General features: G+C 39.1%; 1 protein-coding gene and 1 non-coding gene across 5 annotated transcripts in view; one reads left to right on the top strand and one right to left on the bottom strand.

Moving 5' to 3' along the window:
• The window catches only part of Aplp2 (amyloid beta precursor like protein 2), a 63051-nt gene that overhangs the window by 17183 nt on the left and 19761 nt on the right, over nt 1-26107 (bottom strand). For 2 of the 4 annotated variants that reach the window (XM_047516569.1, XM_047516570.1), the window contains exons 2-8: nt 18494-18667; nt 17517-17640; nt 7068-7180; nt 5603-5814; nt 4990-5189; nt 3768-3935; nt 259-389 (exon numbers count right to left, since the gene is read on the bottom strand). In XM_047516569.1, coding sequence (XP_047372525.1) covers nt 259-389; nt 3768-3935; nt 4990-5189; nt 5603-5814; nt 7068-7180; nt 17517-17640; nt 18494-18667 — 1122 coding nt within the window. The remainder of the gene's footprint in view (nt 1-258; nt 390-3767; nt 3936-4989; nt 5190-5602; nt 5815-7067; nt 7181-17516; nt 17641-18493; nt 18668-26107) is intronic. The other 2 variants (XM_047516571.1, XM_047516572.1) reach the window with 1 other exon arrangement.
• On the top strand, nt 6214-6287 carry Trnal-cag (transfer RNA leucine (anticodon CAG)). Its single transcript has one exon. It is a non-coding gene; the product is annotated as a tRNA-Leu (tRNA).

The raw sequence follows: 26107 nt of genomic DNA, 5'->3' as shown, positions 1-26107 counted from the left end.
GATTCACCCACCCAGCAAGGAGCTTCCCTGATACTCTGGAACCTCACTACTCCTTACACAGGATATTTTAGAAAGATGGTGTCTCTTTCTTCAACTAAAACTACATGCTACAGAACGCTTGTGTAGCACACACAAGGCCCTGGGTTGGATCCCCACCAAAAGAAAAGAAAACAAAAACCAACCAACCAAACAAACGAACAAAACCTATGCTACCCAATGCCAAACACCTTGAAGAATAAGAGAAATGCCTAAGTTTACCCTGTCCATTCGGTTGCGGTGCCGAATTTCCAACTGTTCCTTAGCCTTCTGGAAGCGAGCATGCTCATTATCATCTGCAGAGGTCTCGAAATACACATCAACATCATTGGTTGGCAGAGGAGTTGGAGGAACTGAAACAAAATTACAGAAGGAGTTTGCTTTGAGGGTCAGGGGTCAGTCAGATGCAGTGTTAAAACTGCATAGTGCTCTAGGAAAAATACCAAGCTCGGGACCTGCAAGATGGACTCAATTTGTGTCATTCCTCACTATAAGTGCAGGGTGCTGATGTCTGCCAAGGCTTCACTTTGTTAAATTACAGTGGGCAATATTTTTTGCACTGTATTCATCAACCATGTCAGTCCATGCTAATACACCAACTTATGGGCAGCTCAGTCCCCTGATAATTTCATCGCTCATGAGGCATCCCCTCCAGGACTGCAGAGCAGACAAAAAGAAGCTGCTTCCATGCCTTCCCTTCACAGTATGAAACTTGAAAACCTAAAAAATAGCTACCTTACTACTCTTCATTAATGGTGTCTGAACAGGGACCAGTGCTGAAATTAGACCCTGTAGAAGAACTTCCACGAGTGTCTCAATTTTTGAGGAACTTATTATCCCTTTCACTCTTCTGGCAATCTTTAGGTCCTAACTTACTTTGGGAAACTGGCTGAATTGAACAGTCTTTAAATACAGAATGAGTTAGAGAAAGCCCAACTCATTCTAGATATAATTTTTAAGTTTTCAGCATTACTGAAAGACTCTTACACCCATCCCCAATATCAAGGATAATGGGGATAAAACTAAGTTTCTATAGTTTACAAGGACACCTTCCATGGATGTGAAGATACCTTGGGCTTATTGGACCTAAGACACTGAACAAAGGGCCTTTTCAGAAGTCCCTCCAAACATAAACCCATTGGAATGGACAACCCCTCACCTTACAGCTGTTCACATATAACTATCTATTACTAGCACCAGGCAAGTGAGTATGAATATAGTGGAGTTTAGCCTCCTAAGACAAAGAACTGAGAAGCGAGCAAGTTCACTTGAGTAACCACTTAAGAAACATCCCTGGAAACGTGTTAGCCTAATTCACTCAAGATTTCCCGAACTAGGGAGAAATAATGTGCAACTTGCTTAGAATACATTGTGACTTACAGCAAATGCCAAAATACAACTAATTTTTAATTTGGTAACAAATTCACCTAATTTCCAGAATTGTATAATTTTAATCCATTAAAATAATTGTTATTAATAAATATAACTACTATTAGATTAGTCAGTTAATCCAAAGTTTTTCCGTCAGAAGAATCTTCTTTGCTCCCTTCAATAAACCCAAAGTAAAATAATGTGAAGAATATTTTGAGTTCTACATAAGATTAAAGAGGACCTTAATATCCAACTTTCAGATTAGCTAAATTAGAATATACTGCTGAGCAGACAGACCACATTCTCCAAGAAACTCAAAAGTTCAGTGAAGGAGAATTCAAGTCCATTGTGCTAAATGCATATGGTCATCAGTGACACATGTCTGCAGGCTCATGAACTGAGAATGGTTTCTATCACTGGGTGGATACAAATAATGCAAAACACAGTGTGCCTCCACCCTCCCTGGTAACAAAAGAGGAAAAGGACAGCATGTCCAGAGGTTTGCTTTTAAAGACACAAAGGGCTCAGAGGAGAATCATGACAATTCATGAAGCCAGCACATCTACTTGCTTCATCCCCCTCTAAAGAGGGACCCAAACAAGACCACAGGAAACCTGATGCTCAAGATCTTCAAAGCCTTCCAGTCAGCACCCCCCGCCCCAGCACAAACACAGAATTTCTCCTCAGCAATTTCCCCAAAGCCACACCAATTTCACAGACCTTCCATTCCAGTGTGTCTCAGGACACTATTTATATGAGCCTGTGGATAGAGATTGCCACCTCTGTATTCTGTGAGATCTTTAAGGGCCCCAATTCCTGAAGTTTTTTGTTGATTCTTAGTTTGAGTAGTTTTGCAAAGCAGTAAATACCACAATAATTTTTTATCTCTAAATCTTTCCTCAATAAAGTTTTTGCACCAAAGTTTCTAAGGCTCATTCTCTTTCACCTTTTCAACTGTATCAAATAACAGCCTTTTCCAAGTACAGCAACTTTCAGAGTGGAAGCTCTGAAAGCATGTTGAATTTGATTAAGATTTAAAAACTCTTTAGAGGGGGAGAAAAAAGGGGCTGGGGAGACAGCTCAGTTGGTAGAGTGCTCGCCTCACAAGCACAAGGCCCTGGGTTCAATCCCCAGCACCGCCAAAAAAAAAGGGAGTGGGGGGAGAGGAAAAAAAAGAGGGAGCATGAAGGTATTTGAATGAAATGAAAAACCATCAGAAACCATAGCCCCAAACCTCTAGAGAAAATATCAGGAACAGGAATCAACTCATTCTGATGAATTCCAGAGGAGGAATCAAAGAAAACTGCCTCACCTGAGGGTTTCCCCACACATGGGCTAGTAGTGTCAGGTAAGAGGGACTAACAAGAAGAAAAACTTTTTACCTGTGTCTAATATAAACCCAACTCAACTGAACTACTGCACTGAGTAGTAATTTCTCTGAGACCAAAACAACACGAACTAAAATTCCTTCATTTCCTAAAGCCCTGCATGACCCAGTGTTGTCAAAATACTGGAGAAACAGTACTACTTGGCTACAAAACTCTCTCCCCTAGAGTAAATAATACAAGGTATTTCAGTATTATGGAATCCCTAAAGTGTTGTTGCTTCTTTCAAGAGCAGGCATTCTGTCAGGTGGCATGCATCACAGGGCTCAGTAACAGGGTAGTTCAAAGATGAGATTAAGAGGCAAAGCTGAGGCCGGGCCTGGTGGCACACGCCTGTAATCCCAGAGGCTCAGGAGGCTGAAGCAGGAGGATCACAAATTCAAAGCCAGCCTCAGCAACTTAACAAGGCCCTAAGCAACCCCACAAGATCCTGTCTCTAAATAAAATACAGAAAAGAGCTAGGGATGTGATTCAGTGCTTAAGCGCCTCTGAGTTAAATCCCAGACACCAAAGAAAACAAGACAAAAAAAAAAAAAAAAAGAGGCAAAGCTCAAAACACGATCATGGGCAGAATTCAGGGCTATTCTGTTACCCTTTGGTGCCTTTCAATCACAGATGCTTCCCAACCAACACCAGAGAACCCTCAGCACCTGTAGACTCCAAGGCTAGATGAAAAAAGAACAAGCCCCTGACTGTGGCCACCTGCTGCACCAGGGAAGGCGCACATCACCACCACCACCACCAACCTCCAGCAGACACAAGGAGAGCACGAGACATGGAAAACTGAGCTTACTACTGCCAACAGGAAAGCAAAGCCTCAGTCTAGAAAGCACAAAGATGAGGGGGAAACGACTGACAGCAAACACCTGAGTCGGTGGAAAGACGACACAGATGCAGTCACAAGGACGGCCAGGATAGACAGAACGCTGGACAGGACAGCGCTGCTGCACAGGGCCAGCGCGAGGCGAGACTTACTCATCGCTTTACACACAGCCATACAATAATCCTCAGACTCAAAATTGTTCCTGTTGCCGCCGCAGCCGCCATATATAAAGCGCACGCACTTTCCCTTGGAGAGGTCGAAGTACCAACGAGGCATCACAGCCCGGCAAGGCCCCGTCATCGCCTCCTGGGAGCAGACAGCTGTGTGAAAATGGTCAGAGTATCAGCAGGGCAAAGGCAGTGCTTCAAATGCTTCAAAATGCTACCGGCCAGCCGGGGTGGGACTAGGTATAGGTGGAGGGAGACCACAATGGACCTTAAGGCCCTGGTTGACCTCACTCACCCACACAGGTCAGGGGTTCTGTGCATGAAGTCACTCTCCATGTGATAAAAAACATTTGGGAAAGGAGATAGTTTTAAAAAAGAAAAAAAAAAAAGTTTTTTGGCACCATCTGAGTCTAGATCGATACATGAATTAACAAAGAGGAATTTCTCATCTCATAGCCTCATGAGTCTCTCATTTTTATCTGTTTAGTGGAGATAGTTGCCTGGTTTGTCTATTTTGTTGGTTTCAAGGACCAAAGGAATCAATGCAGGCAGAAAGGTTATGTTAAGTGGTGATACCCCCAGCAAACACTGAAGTACCAGGAAAGGACAAGTGTTCCTATTTTCACTTTCTCCAAGATGAATCATAAATTTCTAGACCTGTTAAGTAATTTTCTCCCAGTGGGTTTTAAATAATCCTTCAGATCCTAACTGGTTTCAAATACACAATGAGCAGAAGCTATCTGCTCTCTACAACTATCACGACCTTTTCTTTGTTTTAATTGACAAGATCATTCAATTTCACCCTACCAGCTACAGATACCTGAACAGATAGATGGAGTAGCCCGCAGAAAGAAAAACTTAGCTATTCCATCCTAAAGCTAAGACATGAGCAGTATTGAAGAGGGGAGCTCCCTTTGAGAGGAGAAAACATTTAAGGTTGGATATGGAAGAATCTTGCTGACAAACCAATCGATATTGCCTCTTATTCTCTAACTGAATTCTTACAAAGCAAACTCTGAGTCAGTCCTGTATCTTCCTGCTTACTGCTTACATGACTCCACCACTGCACAGAAAAGCTGGATTCTCCTTCAGTGCAGAAACACCACCTTTCCTTCTGAGACTTACCTGTGATTAAAGGTGAATGCATACAAATTCTAAGTAAACAATGATCGCATTGATTTTAAAACCACAGCTTTATATGGGTTACCTTTAACATCGTGAGCAATTTCCTTGTCTGAAATAGCTCCCTCGCTGCTGGGTTCAGTTGGGTTCTCTTCATTGTAGTCATCTCCTTTAAAGGTGTCATAGTAGTAATCACGGTCTTCCACCACTTCCTCCCCTTCCTCATCCTCCTCATCCACAGCTGCTTCTGTGAAGTCTTCCAAATCTGTTTCAGTAGGAAATTCACTAAAGGCCACAATAAAAATAAAGGAAGGTTAATATCAATTCCTACACACAAAGCACAATGATTCCCTTCCCTATTCTCAAACACAAAAACAGAGACAGGAAATAAGCTCAACTTATATGTAACTGTGCCACGAAAGCCCTCAGCCTAGCTACATCAGCAAAAGGGAAGAGTTAGTGAACAAAGACTGTACTAACCTGCAAAAAATAATGTGGCCCACAACAATGGAGAGCCAAAAGTCACAGGTATGTGTATGATCAGCTTTGACCAGAATGAAATGCAGGCTGAATCAACTCTAGCATAACAAGGGAATGGCCACCTTATCCAGAAGTGAGGGAGTAGCAGCCAACAGCCACTATTACAGAAGTGCTAACGAAAAGGCAAAATGATTTCAGAACTCAGGACCAGAGTTTACCTTTTATAAATATCATAGTCTTCCTCTTCCTCTTCCTCTTCCTCCTCTTCTTCCTCTTCCTCTTCTTCCTCTTCTTTTGACACAGTGGAGTCAACAGAGTCAATAACCTTTGTCTGAGGGCAGCATACGTATTCAGTGCCATGGAACTGGTCTACTCCACAAGGCAGCAGCATGCCGTAGCTATATAAGGTCATTCCCTGGGTCAGACATGCCTAAAGGAAAACCACAGACCACATCAGAACATACTCCACAGAGACTTCTGATCCCTGTCTTTATCTGAAAGAAACCTTCATCAAATCACTAGGTAATGCTTTCTCTTACAGACACCAACTTACCAATCAAAAAGTTGTGATGCTGTAAGATTTATTAACCAGGCATAGTACATGCCTATAATCCCAGTTACTTGGAACACTGAGGGCAAAAGGATCACAAATTTGAAGACTGCCTGGAAACTTAACAATATCATCTTAAAAATAAAAAGGGCTGAGGATGTAGCTCAGTGGTTAAGTGCTTGCTTAGTATGTGTGAGGCCTTGGGTTCAGTCCCCAGTATCTCAAAAAAAAAAATATATATATATAAATTGTACTTAAAGAGCATCATCTGAGGGGGCTGGGGATGTAGCTCAGTTGGTAAAGTACTTGCCTCAGAAGCACAAGGCCCTGGGTTCAAATCCCCAGCATCACCAAAAAAAAAAAAAAAAAAAAAAAAAAAAAAAAAAAAAAAAAAGAGCATCATCTGAGCCAAAACAACTGAAAGTCCAAATATGGGAAAAAAATTAAACTTATGGAGTTTCTTCTACTGACTATCAACACCCTCTAAAGATGACTATCACTGGTATAGGTACTAATTCAGAATTTGAATAAAGACTACTGACTGGAGAACCAAACAAACTACAGATAATCAGAGTAAGTGTCCATCTCCACCAGAAGAGAGAAATGGCAACCAATCCTGTAATGTACATTCCATATCCAGATTTTCTAGAATTGGCTATTTCTACACAGTCCTTAGTAGAAAGGGTCAGGATGCCTTCATGGAAGCCCTGCTGAAAGCATGTACTACCCCTGCTTAACAGTCTTTTGATCTCTAGTGTGTGTGCGTGCTGAAGATCAAACTTCAAGCCTATAAGCAAATACTCTATTAACCAAGCTATACCCTGCTCAAATGAAGAGAGAAACTTCACTATTTTTTTTTTTTTTTTTTGTGGTGCTGGGGACAGAATCCAGAGTCTGGGGAATACTAGGTGAGTACTCTACAAATGAGCTACATTCTAGTCCTATAATAGCTTTAATTTTAGAAGTTGGACAATCCATGCTGTACTTTATACAAAAACATCTATTCCTCTCCCATGTATTTTTAATTTAGGAGATAGAAGTAATTAAAGAAAAGCATGGTGAGGTTTGGATACCAATATTACCTTCTCTTCTAACAGGTACAACACTTCACTTTTCCCCATCCATTCTCTTACCTCTTTGACTACTGTATGCCAGTGCTGGTGATTCTCACACACCTCCATCCGCTCTTTGTGAAAAAACTGGCACTTTTCTGGAACTAGCAGAACATCACTTACAAATTCACCCACTGGAAAAAAAGAACCTTTGTCAGAGGCAAATCTAACTATGACTCAAGAGAGAAAGGACCTACATTGCAGATTAGTGACAGTTACACAGCCAGGTATATACAAAAGCAGATGTAAGCACAAGAAATCATCAATGCATCAGGGCCATGATGCCAGCAGCTTTCCTAATGTTTCCCTAACCACAATCCCTTGCAGTCCCGTTGTAGGCTTTTAGCAACACATGACAAGGGGACATGAACAGGATCCTCCTCCCAAGACCATCTCAAATATATACACAGTCACTCCCCTGACCTCTGGGCACTATGGGAACAATATTCCTAACCTCTTATTTCCCTATATTGGCCCTTACCTGTTCTAATAACAAAATGCCGAGGAAACTAAGACTTGGTGTTCTCTTGAAGCACAGATGAACCTACACTAGACAAACTGATTCAGACAGAATCATCAACGGAGGTTTAATTACAAAGAGGCAAAGGTGACTTTACAATGGGAATTTCTAGCAAAACTACCCTACCAAGGTGACCAACTGAATGTCATTGATAACAGGCAAGTTGATATGGGTGCTGTCCTGAGAAAAGAATATCAATATCACCCACACAGAATTATAACGAAATATATTCATGATAAAACAGTAAGACAAACCCAAATTCTGGAATGTTCTGTTAAACAAATGGCTTAGACTGAAAAAAGTCATTATCATTAAAGATTTAAAAAAATAAAGACTGAGGAGTTGTTCTAGATCAAATGTAAGGTGGGATCATTTTTTAAAAAAGAGACTATTATAAAGGGCATTATTTGAACTTTACAGAAATTTCCAAAGTGTGATAAATGTATTGTCATGAAAAAGGAGACTGTCCCTAGTCTTAGAAGACACAAACTAAAGTATTTAGAAGTGAACTTTTGGGCTGGGGATATAGCTCAGCTGGTAGAGTACTTGCCTCACATGCACAGGCCCTGGATTCAAAGAGAGAGAAGTGAACTTTTAGGATGTCCGAACTTACTTTCAAACGGTTGAGAAACTAAAGAATGTCTTTCTCTCTCTCTAGAACGCGCGCACACGCGCGCGCGCACACACACACACACACACACACAAATAAATTAGGCAAAACTGGAAAATCTAGGTAAAGAGCATAAAGGTATTCACTATTTTATTTTTATCTTTGGGTCTTAACCTTTGGTGGGGGTGGGGGTGTGTATCTGATTTGTTTCCAGATAAACAGGGGTGAGGGGTAAGAGCACAGATGACGTGATACTGGCTCCTGAACTGATGGTCATTATATAGCTGGGCAATGTGGGTTTACTGTACTTCTACTGTCTCCGTTTGAATATGTTTGTAACTTTCCATAATAAAATGCTGAAGTGCACGTTTGCGTATACACGAGTGTGTGTGTGTACCTCACTGCATTACTGCTTAAATTCTCAATCAGTAGTATAAGGGCAAACTCAGTAATTTACTTCCCAGGTGATTCTGATTCACGAGCCATATGTTCCATACAGGATCTAAGTGAAGGAAAAGAAATAAAAGGAGGGATATGTGTTTTGCTCAGGGCAAGATACAATAATTAGGGAGGGGCATGGAAGAAAAAAAGCAGGCAGGCTAACATCTGAGGTGAAGGGGAGTAAAGGTAAGTACAGTACAAAAGTAAAGTCAGTCCTTCTACAACCCTACTGATACAAGAAAGGAGTTACTTATGTTTTAAGTTGGAGCAGGAAATACAGTTTCCCAGCATGAAAACAGTGTTACACATGGCAGTTAGGTTTTATAGCATTATCAGTACAGGGACTTGTTGGGTCAAATTGCTCCATTTGACCTGAAATCAGGAATGTCAGGGAAAGCCAGGTAAGAGTGTTGCTTCCAAGGACCCTGAAGGCCCTAGAGCAGTCAGAGCTTTTATACAAGCTTTACTCATCAACTGGACATTCAACTTCATTTTGTTTAAAAATGACAAAAACTCTAGTGGTAAACAAGGATCTCTTCTCTCAGGAGAAACAATCCTGATGTTCAATCTAAATACTATAAATCTAATACTTAAATTCTGGCATCCAATCGCCAACTAACATTGTTTAACTGACAATTTTGTATTACCTAGGCATTTTTCTACTTGTTAATTTATGACAAAAAAACACCAAAAGCATACACTTAAGAGCCAGGGTATACAGGCTTAAACACCAGGGTTCAATCTCAGCACTGCTCTTTACTAGTAGAATAATCTTAGGCAAGTTATTTAACCTGTCTGTACCTTAGCTCCCTTCTCTTATTCTGAGGATTAATGACCTCATCTATACAATGCAGAAAAAACTGAGAACAAAAATCAATCAATTACTATGCAATTTTAAGTTTTAACTATTAATGTTTATTTTAAAATCTTGCCCAACTATTTTTACACATAGAATACAACCAAAATTGTAAAGCAATCTATAGTGAAGCAACAGTTAATGCACTTCAATTTGTAAAACTTTGTTTTTATACATATAATTACAACACTGAAAAAAATCAAGTGATTTCACTACTAAATATATATGTATACTGGTCTACAAAAACATTAAGAAATTTCAAATAAACAAAAATGTTTTTTGTGTGTGCATGATATATACCAAATTAAAAATAAATTAACTAAATTTACTTATATAACACCTTGGATAAACTCCAAAATGATGTCAGGTGAAATTAAGCTGCAAAAAGGAACAACATGCTGTAAATTTCAAAACACAAAACAGTTTATATATACATATTATATTACAATTGCAATACATAATGATACACAATAACAATGGGATAGAACCCCATAGAAGGAATAAACTTTGTAGTATTTTAGCTCTTGATTTAAAAAAAAAAAAAAAAAAAAAAGGTAGAGGGCTGGGGATATAGTTTATTGGCAACTCAGCACTTGCCTAGTATGCCTGAGGCCATGGGTTCAATCCCCAGCACCACAATGAATGAACGAAAATGAATGACAGATAAAGCAAACATGGCAAAATACTGAAACACTGAAGAACTTTAAAGCTAGATGGTGTGTACATGAGTGACCATCATATTTTAACTTTTCAGGATGCTTGAAATGTTTCAGAATTAAAATGAAAAATTTAAATCAAAACGTTTTTGTAAATGCCAGAAATTTAATGAAATAATTAACTCTATTCCAAACTACAAAATTAAATACTAATCTATGCTATTCTATGACTCAATTAATCTGACATCTAAAAACCAGAATAAACATACCACTGAATTTTAAAACCAAAATCTAAACATTAAAAAAAGCTAAAAAAGAGAACTCTTCAACAATTGATTCTAAAAATATACCCTAAGGAAAAAAAGCAAGTGAACAAAGATATATTACAATGCTATTAATTAAAAAAAAAAAAACCTACTCAGAACCAACTTAAACATCCATCCATAGGGAATTATTTACATGATGGTACCAACATGCAATAGAATACCAAGGGTTGGGGTTCCTAAGAAATATGGTTTGTGTCCGTATTTAACATGGAAAAATTTCCATGAGTTTTATCTTTAAAAGCATTAAACAAAAGTAATAAACACACGCCATATATCCTTAAGTCCTCGTTTAGGGTGGCTAACTTCTAAGGTCAGTTTGACTTTTACCCAAGATGTGTGTAACACATAATAGGTGTTTACTAAATGAGAACTTAAAAAGAAATGCATATAGAGTATGATTCCATTAAGAATAAACAAATGAGGCAGAGGGTGGGGCAGGGGAGTGGTCCTTGTTTTGTTTTATTTTTGAGATAAGGTCTCAATACAGTGGCCCAGGCTGGCCTTGAACTTATGATTCTTCCATCTCAACTTCTCAAGTTATGATTACAGCTGTGCACCCTGTGGCTGGTTTTGGGGGTCCGGGGAGAAAAACTAAAAGTATACACATTTCTACATGTATCCAAAGAAAAATATTTTAACTTATACACCAAAATGTTAGTCATGGTTGACTGAGTTCAGAAATGGAAATGACTTTTTGCCCTCTCCCCCACACTGCATTTATTGAAAAAAACTTCTAAAAAGTAAACTGAAAGAGGAAACACATTTCAATTCCAGCATCCATTCTATCATTCATTGCAAATTTCTGCCTTTGTTAAAACTATCAGAAGCTTCTGGGGGGAAAACTTATCTAGGAAGATCAGTATCGGTCAGTTTATACAACACTGAAATGGTTTGGTTTCACTATATCCAAGTTTGTAGTAAAAATCCTCAGTTTAACCTGCTGGAGCGCAATATAATGGCCATAATTTTCTAAGCCACAAAACAAACATAAAGCTATATTATTTTTGCTGTTCAATGAATAGGGCAATACAGCAAAACTTAAACTACACAATTTCGGATAAGCTTCAGTTAAGACTTATCTCCAACCTCTATTTATTCTATTCATTCCCTGAGATTCAGTTTTTCTTTCATGCCACATCACTCCAGCAGGGGCATGGCAGTCTTCCAGGTTTTAAAGCTTTTTCAGAGTTGCTGAAATTCTTTTCAGAATAGCAAAGGCTGTTTATCTACTTGGGGAAGCCCCCAACACTAACATCCAAATGTGTAAATAAACCTACTGCAAAAGTACTCTCCAGTCACAAGAACACCATGTCATTTATATGTCTGTTGGAGGCTACTGCCCAGGTGGAAGAAAACAGTCTAAAGCCATGACAAGTAGGAGTCGTTGTTGGTAGATGTCTTTGAGGTAAAACTAACTCAAGGATCCAAGCAGAAACATTCACCTTGCACAAGGTCCACGCTGGCAACAGAAAATGTTTGGGGCTATTGTGAATTCAAGGACTAGACAACTAAGAAAGGAAAACCTACAGTGAAAAGCAAGCTACTCCAACATACCAACAACTGCTGAAGACTGCACCTCAAAGCCTCTGAGACTGGTATTAAATGGGAACTTTTTTGGTAGTCTTCCCAGTGCAGTAAACATTCCCTGTCCAAATCTCCATCCAAAGATAACCCAAAACAAAATCAGTCATGGACTTACAAAGCTCTGTTCTTTAGTACAAGAGCCAGTATACATATAAACATTAGAGATGACTAAACTCCCTCCCCACCCCCCTGCCCCATAATACCTCTGCCCCCATCCCCGAGTACTGAGGATCGAACTCAGGACCTCACCGGGATGATAAGTAATATAATATAAAGCTGCTCCCCTTCCCTTTATGCTGCAGTCATTTCCCCACCTTCCAACTTACAACCTAGCTTGTCAGTCTGTGAACATCCTAGCTAGTTATTGGTTCATCAGTCAGCCTGCAAGTATCATTCTCAGTTATTGGTCCCCTGTTAGCTCGCGGAATTCGACTGCTTAAGAATAGCTTCTTTGGGGCTGGGAGATAGCTCAGTCGGTAGAGTGCTTGCCTTGCAAGCACAAGGCCCTGGGTTCGATCCCCAGCACCCAAAAAAAAAAAAAAAAAAAAAAAAAAAAAAGAATAGCTTCTTTGCCATTTTTACTCTCTCCTCCTCGCTTTCATGCTCTCTCCTCCTGGCTTTTCACTCTCTCTCTTGCTGCTCTCTCTCTCTCTCTCTCTCTCTCTCTCTCTCTCTCTCTCTCTCTCTTTTCCTCTCATTTTCTCTCTTATCCTGCAGGGAGACACTTTGCCTGTTTGCTTAATAAACTCTCTTGTGTGAGTTCCGGCGTCCCGAGTGGTTTCTGGGATCTTACAGTAAGCAAGTACTCTACCACAGTTATATCCCCAGCTGTCAGTTTTGCTTCTTCATACATCATCCACTCTGTCCTACTTGGGTCACTATTATAATGTATATAAATTTTTATAGGTAACCAAGAGGCAGTAGTAATATAAGACACAAAGTTCATTTTGAGGAGGGGCAAAAGGCAACTGTTCCTTCTCACCAAATACACCATTTAAAAGAGTAACACTGATGTACAGTGAGGCATCACAGACTGCAATACTGGCCTTGATGCGAACACTGCCAGTAACTTGATCAACTGTAATCAAGATACTACCTAGCACCAGGTTCAAGGTGCACACCTGTAATCCCAGGTGTGCTTGGGAGACTGAGGTAAAAGAATTGGGAGTTCAAAGCCAGCCTCAGCAATTTAGTGAGGCCCTAAGCAACTCAGCAAGACCCTGTCTCTAAATAAAATATAAAAAAGGGCTGGGATGTGGTGGGTGAGCGGAAGGAAGAAAAGGGTACTACCCAACAAACACAATAACAGGCAAACAAAAATGATGTCCAAAGCCAGATGTAAGAACATTGTGACATCCAAATCAATTAATAAAGGCACCCACCTGGTAAAAAATAAGGTACATACATACCTTATTTTCCCAGAGTCCATCATACCCTCACCCTTCCTCTGACTATGCTTTGGATTTGCTAGGCAGCAATATCTTAAGGGAGGTTTCAGGACTTAAGCCATACACATTATTGCACTCTCTCTTCCAACATACAGCATTCTTTTTTAGCTTTGGTATGGAGAAAAGAATTCAGGGGCACTTTACCACTGAGCTATATTCATGCCCCCCCCCCTTTTTTTTTTTTAATTTTGAGATGGGTTCTCCCTAAATTTCTGAAGCTGGCCTTGAACTTTCAATCATCCTGCCTCAGCCTCCTGAGTCACTGGGATTATAGATGTGTGCCACCATCCCCAGTTAAACTGCATACTTTAAAATGGGTAAATTGTACAGTATGTGAATTGTACTTCAACAAACCCAATTTTTTAAAAAGCCAAGATTTGGTTATGGGGATAGCAGGCAAAGAAGAAAATATACAGAGAATACTGAAATTTGAGTGATCACTACAAAGTCATTGATTTTAATAGACACTCACAGGTTGATAAGGAAATGTAGATTTGGGGGTATCTGGACATGTAATATATACATGTACTTCTTAGCTCTGTTTATTGAGTATGCCCAGAAACAATAACACCCTGATCAGAGGTAAGCATTCCTAAGGCCCAGATCCCCAGTACCCCAGGATCCTGGTTTCTACTATCATTCCCAATAAGAAACCAAGATTTTTTGAAGAAATGGATTACTCCAGGCATGGGCAAGGGAAAATCCAGAAAGCACTTAGATAATCTTTTGTACCAGAAAGTAAGTCCTTGAAGAATGACAGGGACATGTTAAAAGGATATAGGAAACAGCATAAAATGGCTTCCACAGTTTCAAATCTAGACAATAAGTACATAATGAAATAACTGAAATCTGACACCATCTGTTTAAAGTTAGCTTTTGTATCCCTATGACCAAAGTACCTTACAAGAAAAAGAGGAAGGAAAGTTTATTTGGGGCTCATGGTTTCAGAGGTCTCAGTCCATGTATAGCTGACTCCATTTTTCTGGGCCCAAAGTGAGGCAGCATATCATGGGAAGTGTGTGAAGAAGGGAAGCTGCTCCCCCTACAGTAGCCAGGAAGCAGAAAGAGAGAGAGGATAGGGGCTGCAGGTAAGATGCACACTTCTAGGGCACAGCACCAGTAACACCTCCTTCAGTCATGTCCCACCTGCCTATAGTTACCACCCAGTCAGTCCATTCAAGCTAGCATGGACTAATTATGTTACAGCTCTCATAATTCAATCATTTGCCCTGTGGATATTTCTGCATTAACACAGAGCTTTTGGGGAACATCTCATATCCAAACCATAACAGCATCTTAGCCAGCTGATAAAAATATCAACAATAACAGAACAAACTGACATCATGCAACTACTAATACAATACAAAATTCTGTCATTCCTCTCAAAAATGCATAAACTAAATGAAGCATGGAACAAGGAGTGGTAGATAACAAGGCAGGGTAAAGTCAAGGGTCAGCAGATTTTGGAAGGTGATTATTACTATTATTTTTTTGTACTAAGGATTGAATCTAGGGCCTCAGGTATGAGTGCTCTACCACTGAGCTACAACCCCAGCCCTTTTCCTTTTGAGACAGGGTCTCACTAACGTACTCAGCATGGCCTTGAACTTTTGACCCTCCTCCCTCACCTTCCCAAACAGCTGGGATTACAGGTGTATGTAATACAGGTGTATTATAGGTATATGTCACCATGCCCAAGAAGTTTTAAAATTATTTTAGGTAAAGAAAAAATACTAAAGAGTTTTACATACAGAAGGGACACAATTTGATTTTCACTTTAGATCACCCAAGGGCAACAGGCTGGACGACAGAACTCAGAAATACATGGAGGCTGCTGTCACAATTGGGACAAGAAGATACCAAAGCCTGAGTTAGAGCAGTGAGAATCTGATGGAGGACATAATCCAGAAATTTACAAATTTCCTCAACTAACAGCACTACAAGCATTTCCATTTTTTCACAGCATCCTAGGCCAAAAAAATATTTAAAGATAAGTAGTTGGGTCAAAAAACAAACTCTCTTAAGTATTTGCATCCAACCACTAAGTGCATATTGGTCACTGCACAACTCCCTCCATACTGCAATCAGACTGATTATCACACCCTTGATTCTTCTTCTACAGTGATTTTTAATGGGATGCTTGCTTTTGTCCACAGGAACCACTGAAAACACAGCTTCATAAAGACATGAAGTCTTCACAAGACAAATAATGTTGAAATACAACTACCTCCAGATAGTAGTATGCAGAACACCTGACGTATGTCTTGTTTCCCTTGCAAATAAAATATATCCTGCAATACCCTTTTTGAGTTTCTTGCAACCCCTGGGGTACTCCAGAGCAGTTTGGGAATCATGGGTATAAGCCATATGTAAGAGGTAAAAAGGTGACTTTAAAACTGAAATGGGTCAGGCATGGTGGCACACACCTGGTAATCCCAGCAGTTCAGGAGGTTGAGACAGGAGGATCAGAGGTTTAAAGCCAGCCCCAGCAACTGCGTGTGCAAGGTTGTAAGCAACCTACTGAGATCCTGTCTCAAAATAAAAGACTGGGGATATGGTTAAGCAGCACTGTGTTCAATCCCTGGTTTAAAAAAACAAAAAAAAACAAAAATAAAAAAACTGAAATGAATATGGGGAGATAAATGATACTAGAAGAATCATATAGGTCCCAGGTTTCACTTGGAAGTCTAGATGCACAGTAGAGCTGGCAGGCAACAACAAACAGGAAGATTAGAATGCAAAGTCTTTAGAGGGAAGGATGCAAAACAATTTTAAGTACTTTCTATTGTCCACAAATATTCAAAAATAATCTCTTAGCCTGGGAGTGTAGCTTAATGGTAGAGTGCTTGCCCAGAATGCCTAAGGTCCTGGGTACAATATTCAGCATGGCAAAGCACACAAATGCATACTTTATATTTATCTTGTTTCACTTTTAGTTGAAAATGTTACAAAGAATGAATGAAACCTCACAGAGATTTCTCAGAGCCAAATGGAAAGAAAGAACATCCTTAAAATGCATCATACAAAAATTTGTTTCACACTACAAGATGCTCGATTTTAAAGTAAATGGTGTTATGCATGCACAGTGTCCCTCTTCCCCCCACTGAGTGTTCTTAAAACTAAGTTAACTGCTTAGTATTTTAAATACTGTTCCTTCAAGTGCTTATTCTTCCTGTTCCTTGCTAAATGTTAGACAAAGAAAAGTAGCATTCTACTTTGCTGCTGTCTGTAGTTCAAGAAAATGTTTTAACAAAGAGACAGAGGGGAATAAGTTTAACTGACATTTCAAAATAGATGTATCTACAGAACAACTCAAGATGTCTCTGTTAATGCCATATCTATGTTAAGATTATCATGGATCACTTAAGTCCATTTTTTGCCCTTTTATCCATCTATGACCAAATCTGTTCCTTAATTGCCCAGACTCCAGATTTGTGAGCATCATTCAGAGGAGGAATAGTTAGGATGACTACACTCACTAAATAACAACCTTGTTTCTGAATAATACACTGTCAAAGCTTTACTCAAGTTGGCTCCAAATGCAACACCACCAATGGCATCAAAAACACCTCAGTAAGCCCCAAACCCTTCAGAATGGCAGGTTCCACAGCATCTGGCCCTGGCATCTGTTACTATGAGTCACCTTTTCTTCTCCTGAACACTACCAGAAGTCTGGTATAATGCAGATGAAGTAAGGGAGAGAGAAGACTCTTCCTTGGACTGCTTTTTTAGCACCCCTCTCTACTATCACTGTCAAACATTAATTTCAAATTGTTAATAAGAGGGAAAAGCTGGACTGCTCTTGGGCAGCACTCTTACTTATACATCCTCTAGACTGAGGATGTCTACAATGGAAGAGGTAGTTAGTAATCACTGAGAAATCAACCACCAACATGGGAAAGTGTGCCTATACAAAGGACAAATTTCCTAGTTAAGTTCATCTTTACAGATGCAGATACTGCACTGTATGCCTAGAGAAAATTAAATTTAAAGAGGGGCACTTTCTGAAAAGTAACTCAAAACACTTACCAAGACACTTGAAAGGTATAACAATGTGATTCTTGCACTGTTTTTTGTCCCTCCGGCACCAATTGTCAATACTGACGGGCTGGTTTGCTTCCATCACATTTGTGATCTTCAATTCTGGATACATCTGTTAAGGAAAAAAACATGCAAATACAATAAATTGACCTGCAGATAATCGTGCACTTTCAAATAAGGATAAGTAGCCTCTAATCTTATTCTACGTAAATCTGAAGTTCCACTCCACCAACCCTGTGGTTCCAACTTAAGTCACGAAGTAAAAAGATATGAACTATTAGTTTTCCTTTGACAGGTTAGATTTCTGACTGCTCTCATGCATTCTCTTTTAATAAGGAATTTGTATTTAAGGACAAACAAAAGCAGCAGGCTTTCAACTCAAAACAAATCCAACTGGTATCAAGTTCCTTTACAGGGCATGGGTAAATCACCGAGTTAGGAAAGTCTATGGAAATATCCATCAATGAAATTATAGAACGATATTTCACTCCTGGCCTTATAAGTTGTCCTTGGTAAGAAGTTAAAACATCTCATTCTCTTTGAACATCCTTTTCTCTTTGGACCAAAAGGGAAGCTAAGTCAGATTTAAGATGATCACTTACAATACTGGTGACTTTCTATTAGCAAGTAGAAAACAAGCATACATACACATGACATGTTTTGCTTTCCATCCTCCCAAGACTGATAGGAAGCACCCACGTACCCAAGCTGTGCTTCTATAGAACTTGCCAAGTTTCTGGAGTATTCCTTCTGGAAGGAACTGAGACCTCACAAAGCACACAGGCAAAGCCTTTGAGAGATCTCAGTCATACCACACATTTAGAAGCAAAAGGCCTAGGGCTCCAGTTATTGGCATCTTGTCCTAAGTCAAAGAATGTAAGAATATCTATTTTCAAGGTAAACAGATTCAATCCTGACCCAGAAAAGAAAAAAGGGTAGTTTTAACTGCCTGACAACAATCTTACCTCCTGACAGTACTGAAGAACTTCTTCTTTTGTTCCAAAGCAGCTCTTGGTGCCTGTTGGGTCAGGTTCCCATTTCCCAGTCTGGATATTCACATGCATATTTAATTTCCCACAGAACATTGCAATTTGTGGTTCGGCAACAGCAAATCCTGTCCCAGCATTGGCTGCAAGAGCCTACCAAAGAAGGCAGAAAAGTCCAGGATTACTACAAAAAGGTTGGCAGAACAGTCATTCAGTGGTTTGTGACAAAATTGACTTTTTTGATAAAGTTTGTTATTTATCAATTTTATCTTCATATAAAAAACCCTTTCCATAGAATTTTAAAATGGCCTAAGGACACCTAGGCTCAAAGAGAAAGGTCAATTGGAAATCTAGACCCCAATTCCAACCTGGGATACTTCAAACCTGAGAAACTACAACCTGACTGCAGTCTACCCTACTACAAAGCAAATCTATTCATTTCTTCATATACCAAAGCCACCAAAATAGAGAATGGTTCAAGTTCCAGTAATTTTACTTAATTCACTCATACAACAATAAAAATTTTATTAAGCGATTATTTTGAAGGCAATGTGCTAAATGCTTAGCACACAAGGACGAACAGGTCATGCCCCACTCTCTCAGTGCTCCTGGTCTAATGCACAGTCAAAATTCACACAAAAATGTGATTATATTCCCAGTTCTAAGAAGGAAAAGAACAGAGTGCTGAGAAAATATACAGAAAGGTATCTGACCCAGAGTTGGATAGAAAGATGATCAAAGAATCTTCCTGAAAAGAGTGAAGCTTGAGTAGAGCTTTGGGCATCTTCCATAAAGAAAACATAACCATGAGGTAGAGAAAAGGTGGAGAGGAATGCAAAAATAGTTCTAGACAGTCTGTAAATGGAAAGAATTCGTCTTTTAAAAAAATATTTAGTTGTAGATGGACACAATACCTTTATTTTATATATTTCTTTTTATGTGGTGCTGAGGATCAAATTCAAGCCTTCTACCACTGAGCTACTAACCCAGCCCAAGAATTTCAGTCTTTATCACTAGAAATGTTGAGAGATTTTAAGCACAAAGTTACTACTTTCAAAATGTAACTCTGTTGCTTTTCCTGGTTGCAGGATGAAGAACGAACTCAAAGGAAAGCAGAGTGTAAGCAGGGAAATGTCTCTGAAAGTCAGAGATATACAGTTCAAAAGGATATGGTAGCTTGGGCTGAAGTGATATGGTAAACTGAGATTCAAGAGCAAAAGGAAAATGGGCAAGACCTGAGGACAAGTAAGATACGGCAGGGGAGAAAGAGGATGATGTCAATTTTGGCTTGTGTTACTGTTTAGATCTTGATCCTCCCCCTAAAAGGTCTATGTGTTGAAAGTTTGGTGACTAGCCTGTGGTGTTATTGCAAAGTGGAGGAACCTTTAGGAGGTAGAACCTAGTGGGAGGAAGTTAGGTCACTGGGGCATGCCCTTCAAAGGACACTGGGACCCCAGCCCTTCTTGTCTCTTTACTTCCCAGTCACCATGAGGTGAGCAGTTTTTTCTGCCATGCCGAAAAATGATGTTTTGCCACACCACACACCCAAAAGAACAGGACCCTACCAACCACAATCTGAAACCTCTACACTGAGCCAAAATAATCCTTTTCTCCTTTTAGTTTGATTATCTCAGGTATCTTATTACAGTAATGAAAAACCAACTACCATAGTCTGCATTATTCAACATGTGGGGGCATCATTCATGGAAACTTCCTGAGTTGGGTATAACTTGTGCCTACTGCTCAAGCTACTAGGGAATTTGAGGCAGAAGGACTGCTTGAGCCCAGGAGTGAGGCCAGCTGGGTAACAAAGATCAATCTCAGCTAAGTTGACCTAAGCTACCATTTTCCTTCTTTTGGACTATTCACCTTTGACTTCCTGAGCCTTTCCCTTCCTCCACTCTTGCTTCCTATTAGTCCACTCTTCATTACATGTTTACAGATCTCAGCAACTAGAGAGGATGAAGCAGAAGAATCACAAGTTCAAGCCTGGCCTTGGTAACTTAACAAGACCTGTTTCAAAGGAAGTTTTTTTTAAAAAAGGCTGGGGATGTAGCTCACTGGTACAGAGCCCCTGGGTTCTATCACCAGCACGGAAGGGAGGGAGGGAGGGAGGGAGGGAGGATGGATGGATGGATGGATGGATGGGAGGGAGGGAAGAAGGAAGGAAGGAAAGAAGGGGAAAAAAAGGGAATTCCATTAACAAGTTTATCTTTTGTTGGATTTGGATAAAAATAATTATATATTCCATAAAGACTTTGGTCAGTATCCTCTTGTTATATGACCAGAACTTAACTATTAATAATCTCAGAAATTATAGGCAAGAAATACCATTTAGGAATTATGGTGGTAAGTCTCCTGCAAAGAAACAAGCACAGAGGTACAGCTAGTATTATACTTGTCCACCCATTTTTAGGAATGTGTTCTACTAGTAGATGCCTGAAACCAGAGTACTGAACCCTATAAGTAATATTTTTTCTATGTAGACACGCACCTATGATAAAGTTTAATTTATAAATTAGGTATAGTATGAAATAAGCAACAATTGCTAATAATGAAATAAAACAGAGCTTATTAAAATCAGCCTCCTTTCCACTCAGGAGAAGGAAGCACAAATACCTGCTGGATCACTATAGAAAAGCTAATTTGGAATTAAAATGTTGTCAAGATCTATGAAGGTTGGGAATAATTAAATCCAACAAACAATTAGCACCTTTATTAATTAAACTGATTGTAGTCCTGCTGTGATCAACAATCATTTATTAAAAGAGAAGGTCCCAGGTCCTATGCCTTCAGTAAAATTGCATATGAAGCTACAGACTGATGTGAATTCCTGCTTCCTTCAAAGAAGGAAAAAAATTAAAGATATCTGAAGAAAGGAACACATACTTATGTACAGAAGTACTATAAATTCAAACAATGTGTTTAATGCAAACAATACATTAAAAGGTATAGAGGATGCACAACACAAATGTGCTTAATTATCACAATGAAGTTCAAGATGTGCACCAAAGGAAGAACCTCTTCTTGGGCTTAGGATGTAGCTCGGTCATAGAGAGCTTGCTTAGCATGAGGGAGACCTGCATTTCACCCCCACCAGAATAACAAAAGAAGGCTCTTCTTTTGCAATTTGTAACTAAGAATCTTGGTTAGAAATCTAGATTATGATACAGAAGAAAATGGATATATACAGAGATAAAGGCAAAGAAATCCCAGGGGACTTCTTGTGTATACCAAAACCAGTACTACTCTTCCCAAGTTCTTTGTTTCCTACTTCAAATGCCCAGATAGAAATAAATGAAGAAGTGGGTGCAGTGGCCCACACCTGTAATCCAAGCAGCTCAGGAGGCTGAGACAGGAGGATTGCAAGTTCAAAGCCAGTCTCAGCAAAAGCGAGGCACTAGGCAACTCAGTGAGACCCTCTCTAAATAACATACAAAATACGGTTGGCTCAGTGGTTGAGTGCCCCTGAGTTCAATCCCAAGTACCCCAAAAAGAGGGGAGGGGAGGGGAGAAGAAAGAAAAAAATGAAGAAAATTTAGAAAGACATAATATATATGTAAATGAGAAAGTCAAATCGACAGGTCAGAAGGAATACGTTTTCTAAATTTACTACAAAAGATTCCGAGCAATGTTTCCTAAATTCTCTCTGTGGCTTGTATACTTCAACATTAAACACAGCTGCAGAACAGGATTTGGGGTAGAAGAATAGAGAGGGGCATGGGGAGAACATCTACACCTTAAATTCCAAAAACAATACAAAGTAAGAAACAAGTGTCAATTTGTTATATGAGCTCACCCAAGCCACAGTCCTGAAGTGATCAAATTTAGTACAGGCAGACATTCATCAGCACCAAAGATTATGTTCCACATGTTACTCATTATGATTGTTGGCTATAAGACCACAAGAGTTCCAAGAGTATAAAAGTTCAGTTTATGGGTCAACCACGGAGGTCAATACATCAGTAGTAAGTGCATTTGATCTCTGCACTGAGATGGTCAGCATTACCTTCCCTAAAGAGAATCTAAAATACCAGAGGTTAAAGCAACAGGAAGAAGAGCTAAACAGCAACAGATCCTCACAACAGTTACCACCAAGAAAAAGGAAAGTAACTGGAATCAATCCAGACAGCTAATAAGCCATAGTGATTCACTTCTGAGTTCAGAAAGATTAATCCTTGTGGTCATGAGAGACTCTCAAGAAGATATCATTTGAAATATAAAAAGTCTCTGTGGACCCTGTCTAGGAATCAACTAATCAAACATACCCCAACCTTACCTAAAGTATGATAGGGTAACTTTTTCTATAATGTTTGGACTTCTTTACTTTGAAAATGCTCTTATTTAATGTGCTTTCCATTTTCTTAGGCAGACTGTGCGCCTTGATCCATTACATCAACATATAAATCAATTTGCTTCCTAATCTAACATGTTACAAATGGGATTTCACTGCCAAGTCAGCATTTCTGATATCCTGTGAACCTGGAATTCTCCATGAAAGAAAATTAATGCCCCATGTGTTGGCACTTAAGCCAGTCTTTGTGATCTATGCACATTGCAGCACTTTTAAGGCTTTGAAAACAAATTGCATCAATTGCTTTCCTAGTCAGTGCTTCCACTTTACTTAATAATTCATTCTTAATAAGAAATTCCATTTTATTAATTTAGCTTGGGGAAAAGAGTTTAGCTATCCAAGGACAGGAATTCAACTTGGTAAAAACTGCTTCTAGTAAGTTGGTTGAAACCCTGAAATAATTTCGAGCAATAAATATGTGAATATAATAAATCTAAATCTGAACCTATGATAAATCAGGTCTCTTAATAACCACTTCAAAAGACACTACTCCTGGGGTCACCTAACCCCTACTTCCATTCCTTTCATAAAACTCATTCAAGACCAAGGCAGCAGTCCTACTCCAAAGCCACAGTATAGGCTCAGTTATTTCTACCCTCACTAAAGCTATTGCCCCAAAATCAAATCAGCTCTAGGGTTTGTGAAAATGCCTGCTGCTATAAAGAGAGCACATACCAAAGAGCAGGAATTTGTCCTACTACGGGGCAGAACCATGTTTCCTTGGATGGGAAGGCATTGCTTTACAGACAGGCTCCACCCTGTGAAAGCAAGTCAACACAGTTCCAGTTTTAATAAACACTGATGAAGTAGACCTTCACAGGTCTAGTTACAATTGGAGGTTAGTGATTGCAAAAGATGTAACGCTCCTGTACAAGTTAAAGAAAAAGTCAGTAAATGGCAATCTATTAAAAGATTTGAAGACACTATATACTATTTTCATTCCTGTTTATTCAAGTGCTGAAAGATGAACATTGCAGTCATAATTCATGACTCATAAATTATGATAACTTAATCTGAGCCTAAAAACCATCAAAAATTTACTTAACTGTATAAAGTGAAAAAAAATCCTGTTTTTAGCATACTTTAAAGGTATTTCCCCAAGGTATTTCTAAGTTATAAAAGGAAAGGCAATTACTTTAAAGTACAGACACCCATCAGAACATCAATGTTGCCAAGCACAGTAGTACTTTCCTGTAATCCCAGATACTCTGAGAGACTGAAACAAGAGGATCACAAATTAGAAGCCAGTCTCAGCAATTTAATGAGACCCTGTCTCAAAATAAAAAATAAAAAGGGCTGGGGTTGTAGCTCAGTGTTTGCACCTCTGGGTTCAATACCCAAGACCTCCCTGCAACACACACACACACACACACACATACACAAAGTTAACTTCCCCAGCAATAAGAAATTTAAGAATACTGATCAAGGGCTGGGGAGGTAGCTCAGTGGTAAAGTGCTTGCTTAGCATGCATGAGGACCTGGGTTCCATCCCAAGGTCCAAAACAAAACTTAAAAAAAAAAAAAAAAAAAAAAAAAAAAATCAAGCAACAACAACAAATGATCAGGAAACACTGAGGGAATGTTGCAAATCGGAAGACTAAGCAGAAATGACAAGTAAATGCAGTATGGGAGCCTGGACAGAACCCTGGAATAGGAAAAGGACATTAGTGGGGACACTGAAGCAATTATTTGCATAAGCTGTGCCAATGTAACATTTGTAGGTTTTTTTTTTTTTTAATAATTGCTCTGAGTTACTTAAAATATTAGCATTAATGGGAGGCACAAGAAACTCAGTAGTATCTTTGAAACTATCTTTTATAAATAAATAAAAGTATCTTTTATTTAAAGTCTAAAATTAGTTCAAAAAGAAATGCCTGGTGAGGACTGACAGAACATATTTTTAGGTCAAACAACAAAGCAGATTCAATACCTGAAAAGCATGTTATTTATTCCAAACACAGGCACATGTCCTAATGTAGTAAAGCTGCAGGTATACATATATTAAATTTTGTTTCTCTGCAATGAGAGGGCTACTATAATTCTGACCCGGGGTTACCATACAGAAATTCCACCTTCGTTGATATAAAAGAGGTGACTACAATTTGCAAACTTTAAAATAAATAAATATTCAGGCCTCAAGCATTTCAAACCACTATCTGATAGAATAGCAAGATTCTTGTTAAGCATGTTCTAGTTTAAGCAATATGAATCAACCTCATTTTTAAAAAGGACAGTTTGAGCCAGGCATGGTGGCACATACATCTAAATCTTAGCAACCCAGGAAGCTGAGGCAGGAGGATCATAATTCAAGGACAGGCTGAGCACCTGAGAGCTGTCTCAAAAATTAAAAAGGGCTGGGGATGTGCTTCAGTGTATTAAGTGCCACTGGGTTCAACCCCAGTACAAAAAAAAAAAAAAAAGGCAGTTTGCATTATACCAATTGAAAATGCATGGCCTCTTTTTTACATTTGAACTTAATTCTAATTAGAAATTGGTAAATTAAGTATAGAAGAAAAACTCCAAGTGTTAAAGGCTATTATTCTTACACAGATGTATACCAGCTGTTGGGCATTATTTTCAGAGGTAGTAATTTATACAAATAACCCCTACTTTCATTAGCGCTTTAAATATTAAAGCATAAATGAGGTATCATTTCCAAGATTGAAAATGGCTTAGCCTGTCTCCAAGGCTTTTTATAGGAACACAGTAATTTGTCCATCTGGATTTCACTGGTGTAGATCCAAGCACCATGATTTAATAGAGGTCTGTTTTTCACTATGTGTGAGATGAGAGTTAAGAGTTTTTATAAAGGAAGCTATTGAAAACAGACAATTACATAAAATATTTTTGTTTAAAAAAGGGGCGGCTGGGGTTGTGGCTTAGTGGTTACAGTGCTTGCCTAGTATGCATGAGGCACTGGGTTCAATTCTCAGCACCACATACAAATAAATGAATAAAATAAAGGTCTATCAACATCTAAAATAATATTTAAAAAAATAAATAAAATTTTAAAAAGGGATGCAGCACAGTGTTTACTCAAATTATCATGAACAAGTTTTTCACCAGTTCCTGTGTTTCTTCCCAACTGCCATTATAAAAAAGGAAGTCTCAGACACTGATTTCCAGGGGTACAGAGACTCCAGGGATTACCTTGACCCACCAGTAGTTTTTTTTGTTGTTGTTGTTGCACTTTGTGCCTCAGAGGAAGTGCATGAGGGGGTAGCTAAGCACATAGCTTT

The sequence above is a fragment of the Sciurus carolinensis genome, chromosome 11 (assembly GCF_902686445.1).
Source record: "Sciurus carolinensis chromosome 11, mSciCar1.2, whole genome shotgun sequence".
Classification (NCBI taxonomy): Eukaryota; Metazoa; Chordata; class Mammalia; order Rodentia; family Sciuridae; genus Sciurus; species Sciurus carolinensis.
Note: the sequence above shows the minus strand (reverse complement) of the source record. Positions and strands in the feature narration are given on the sequence as shown.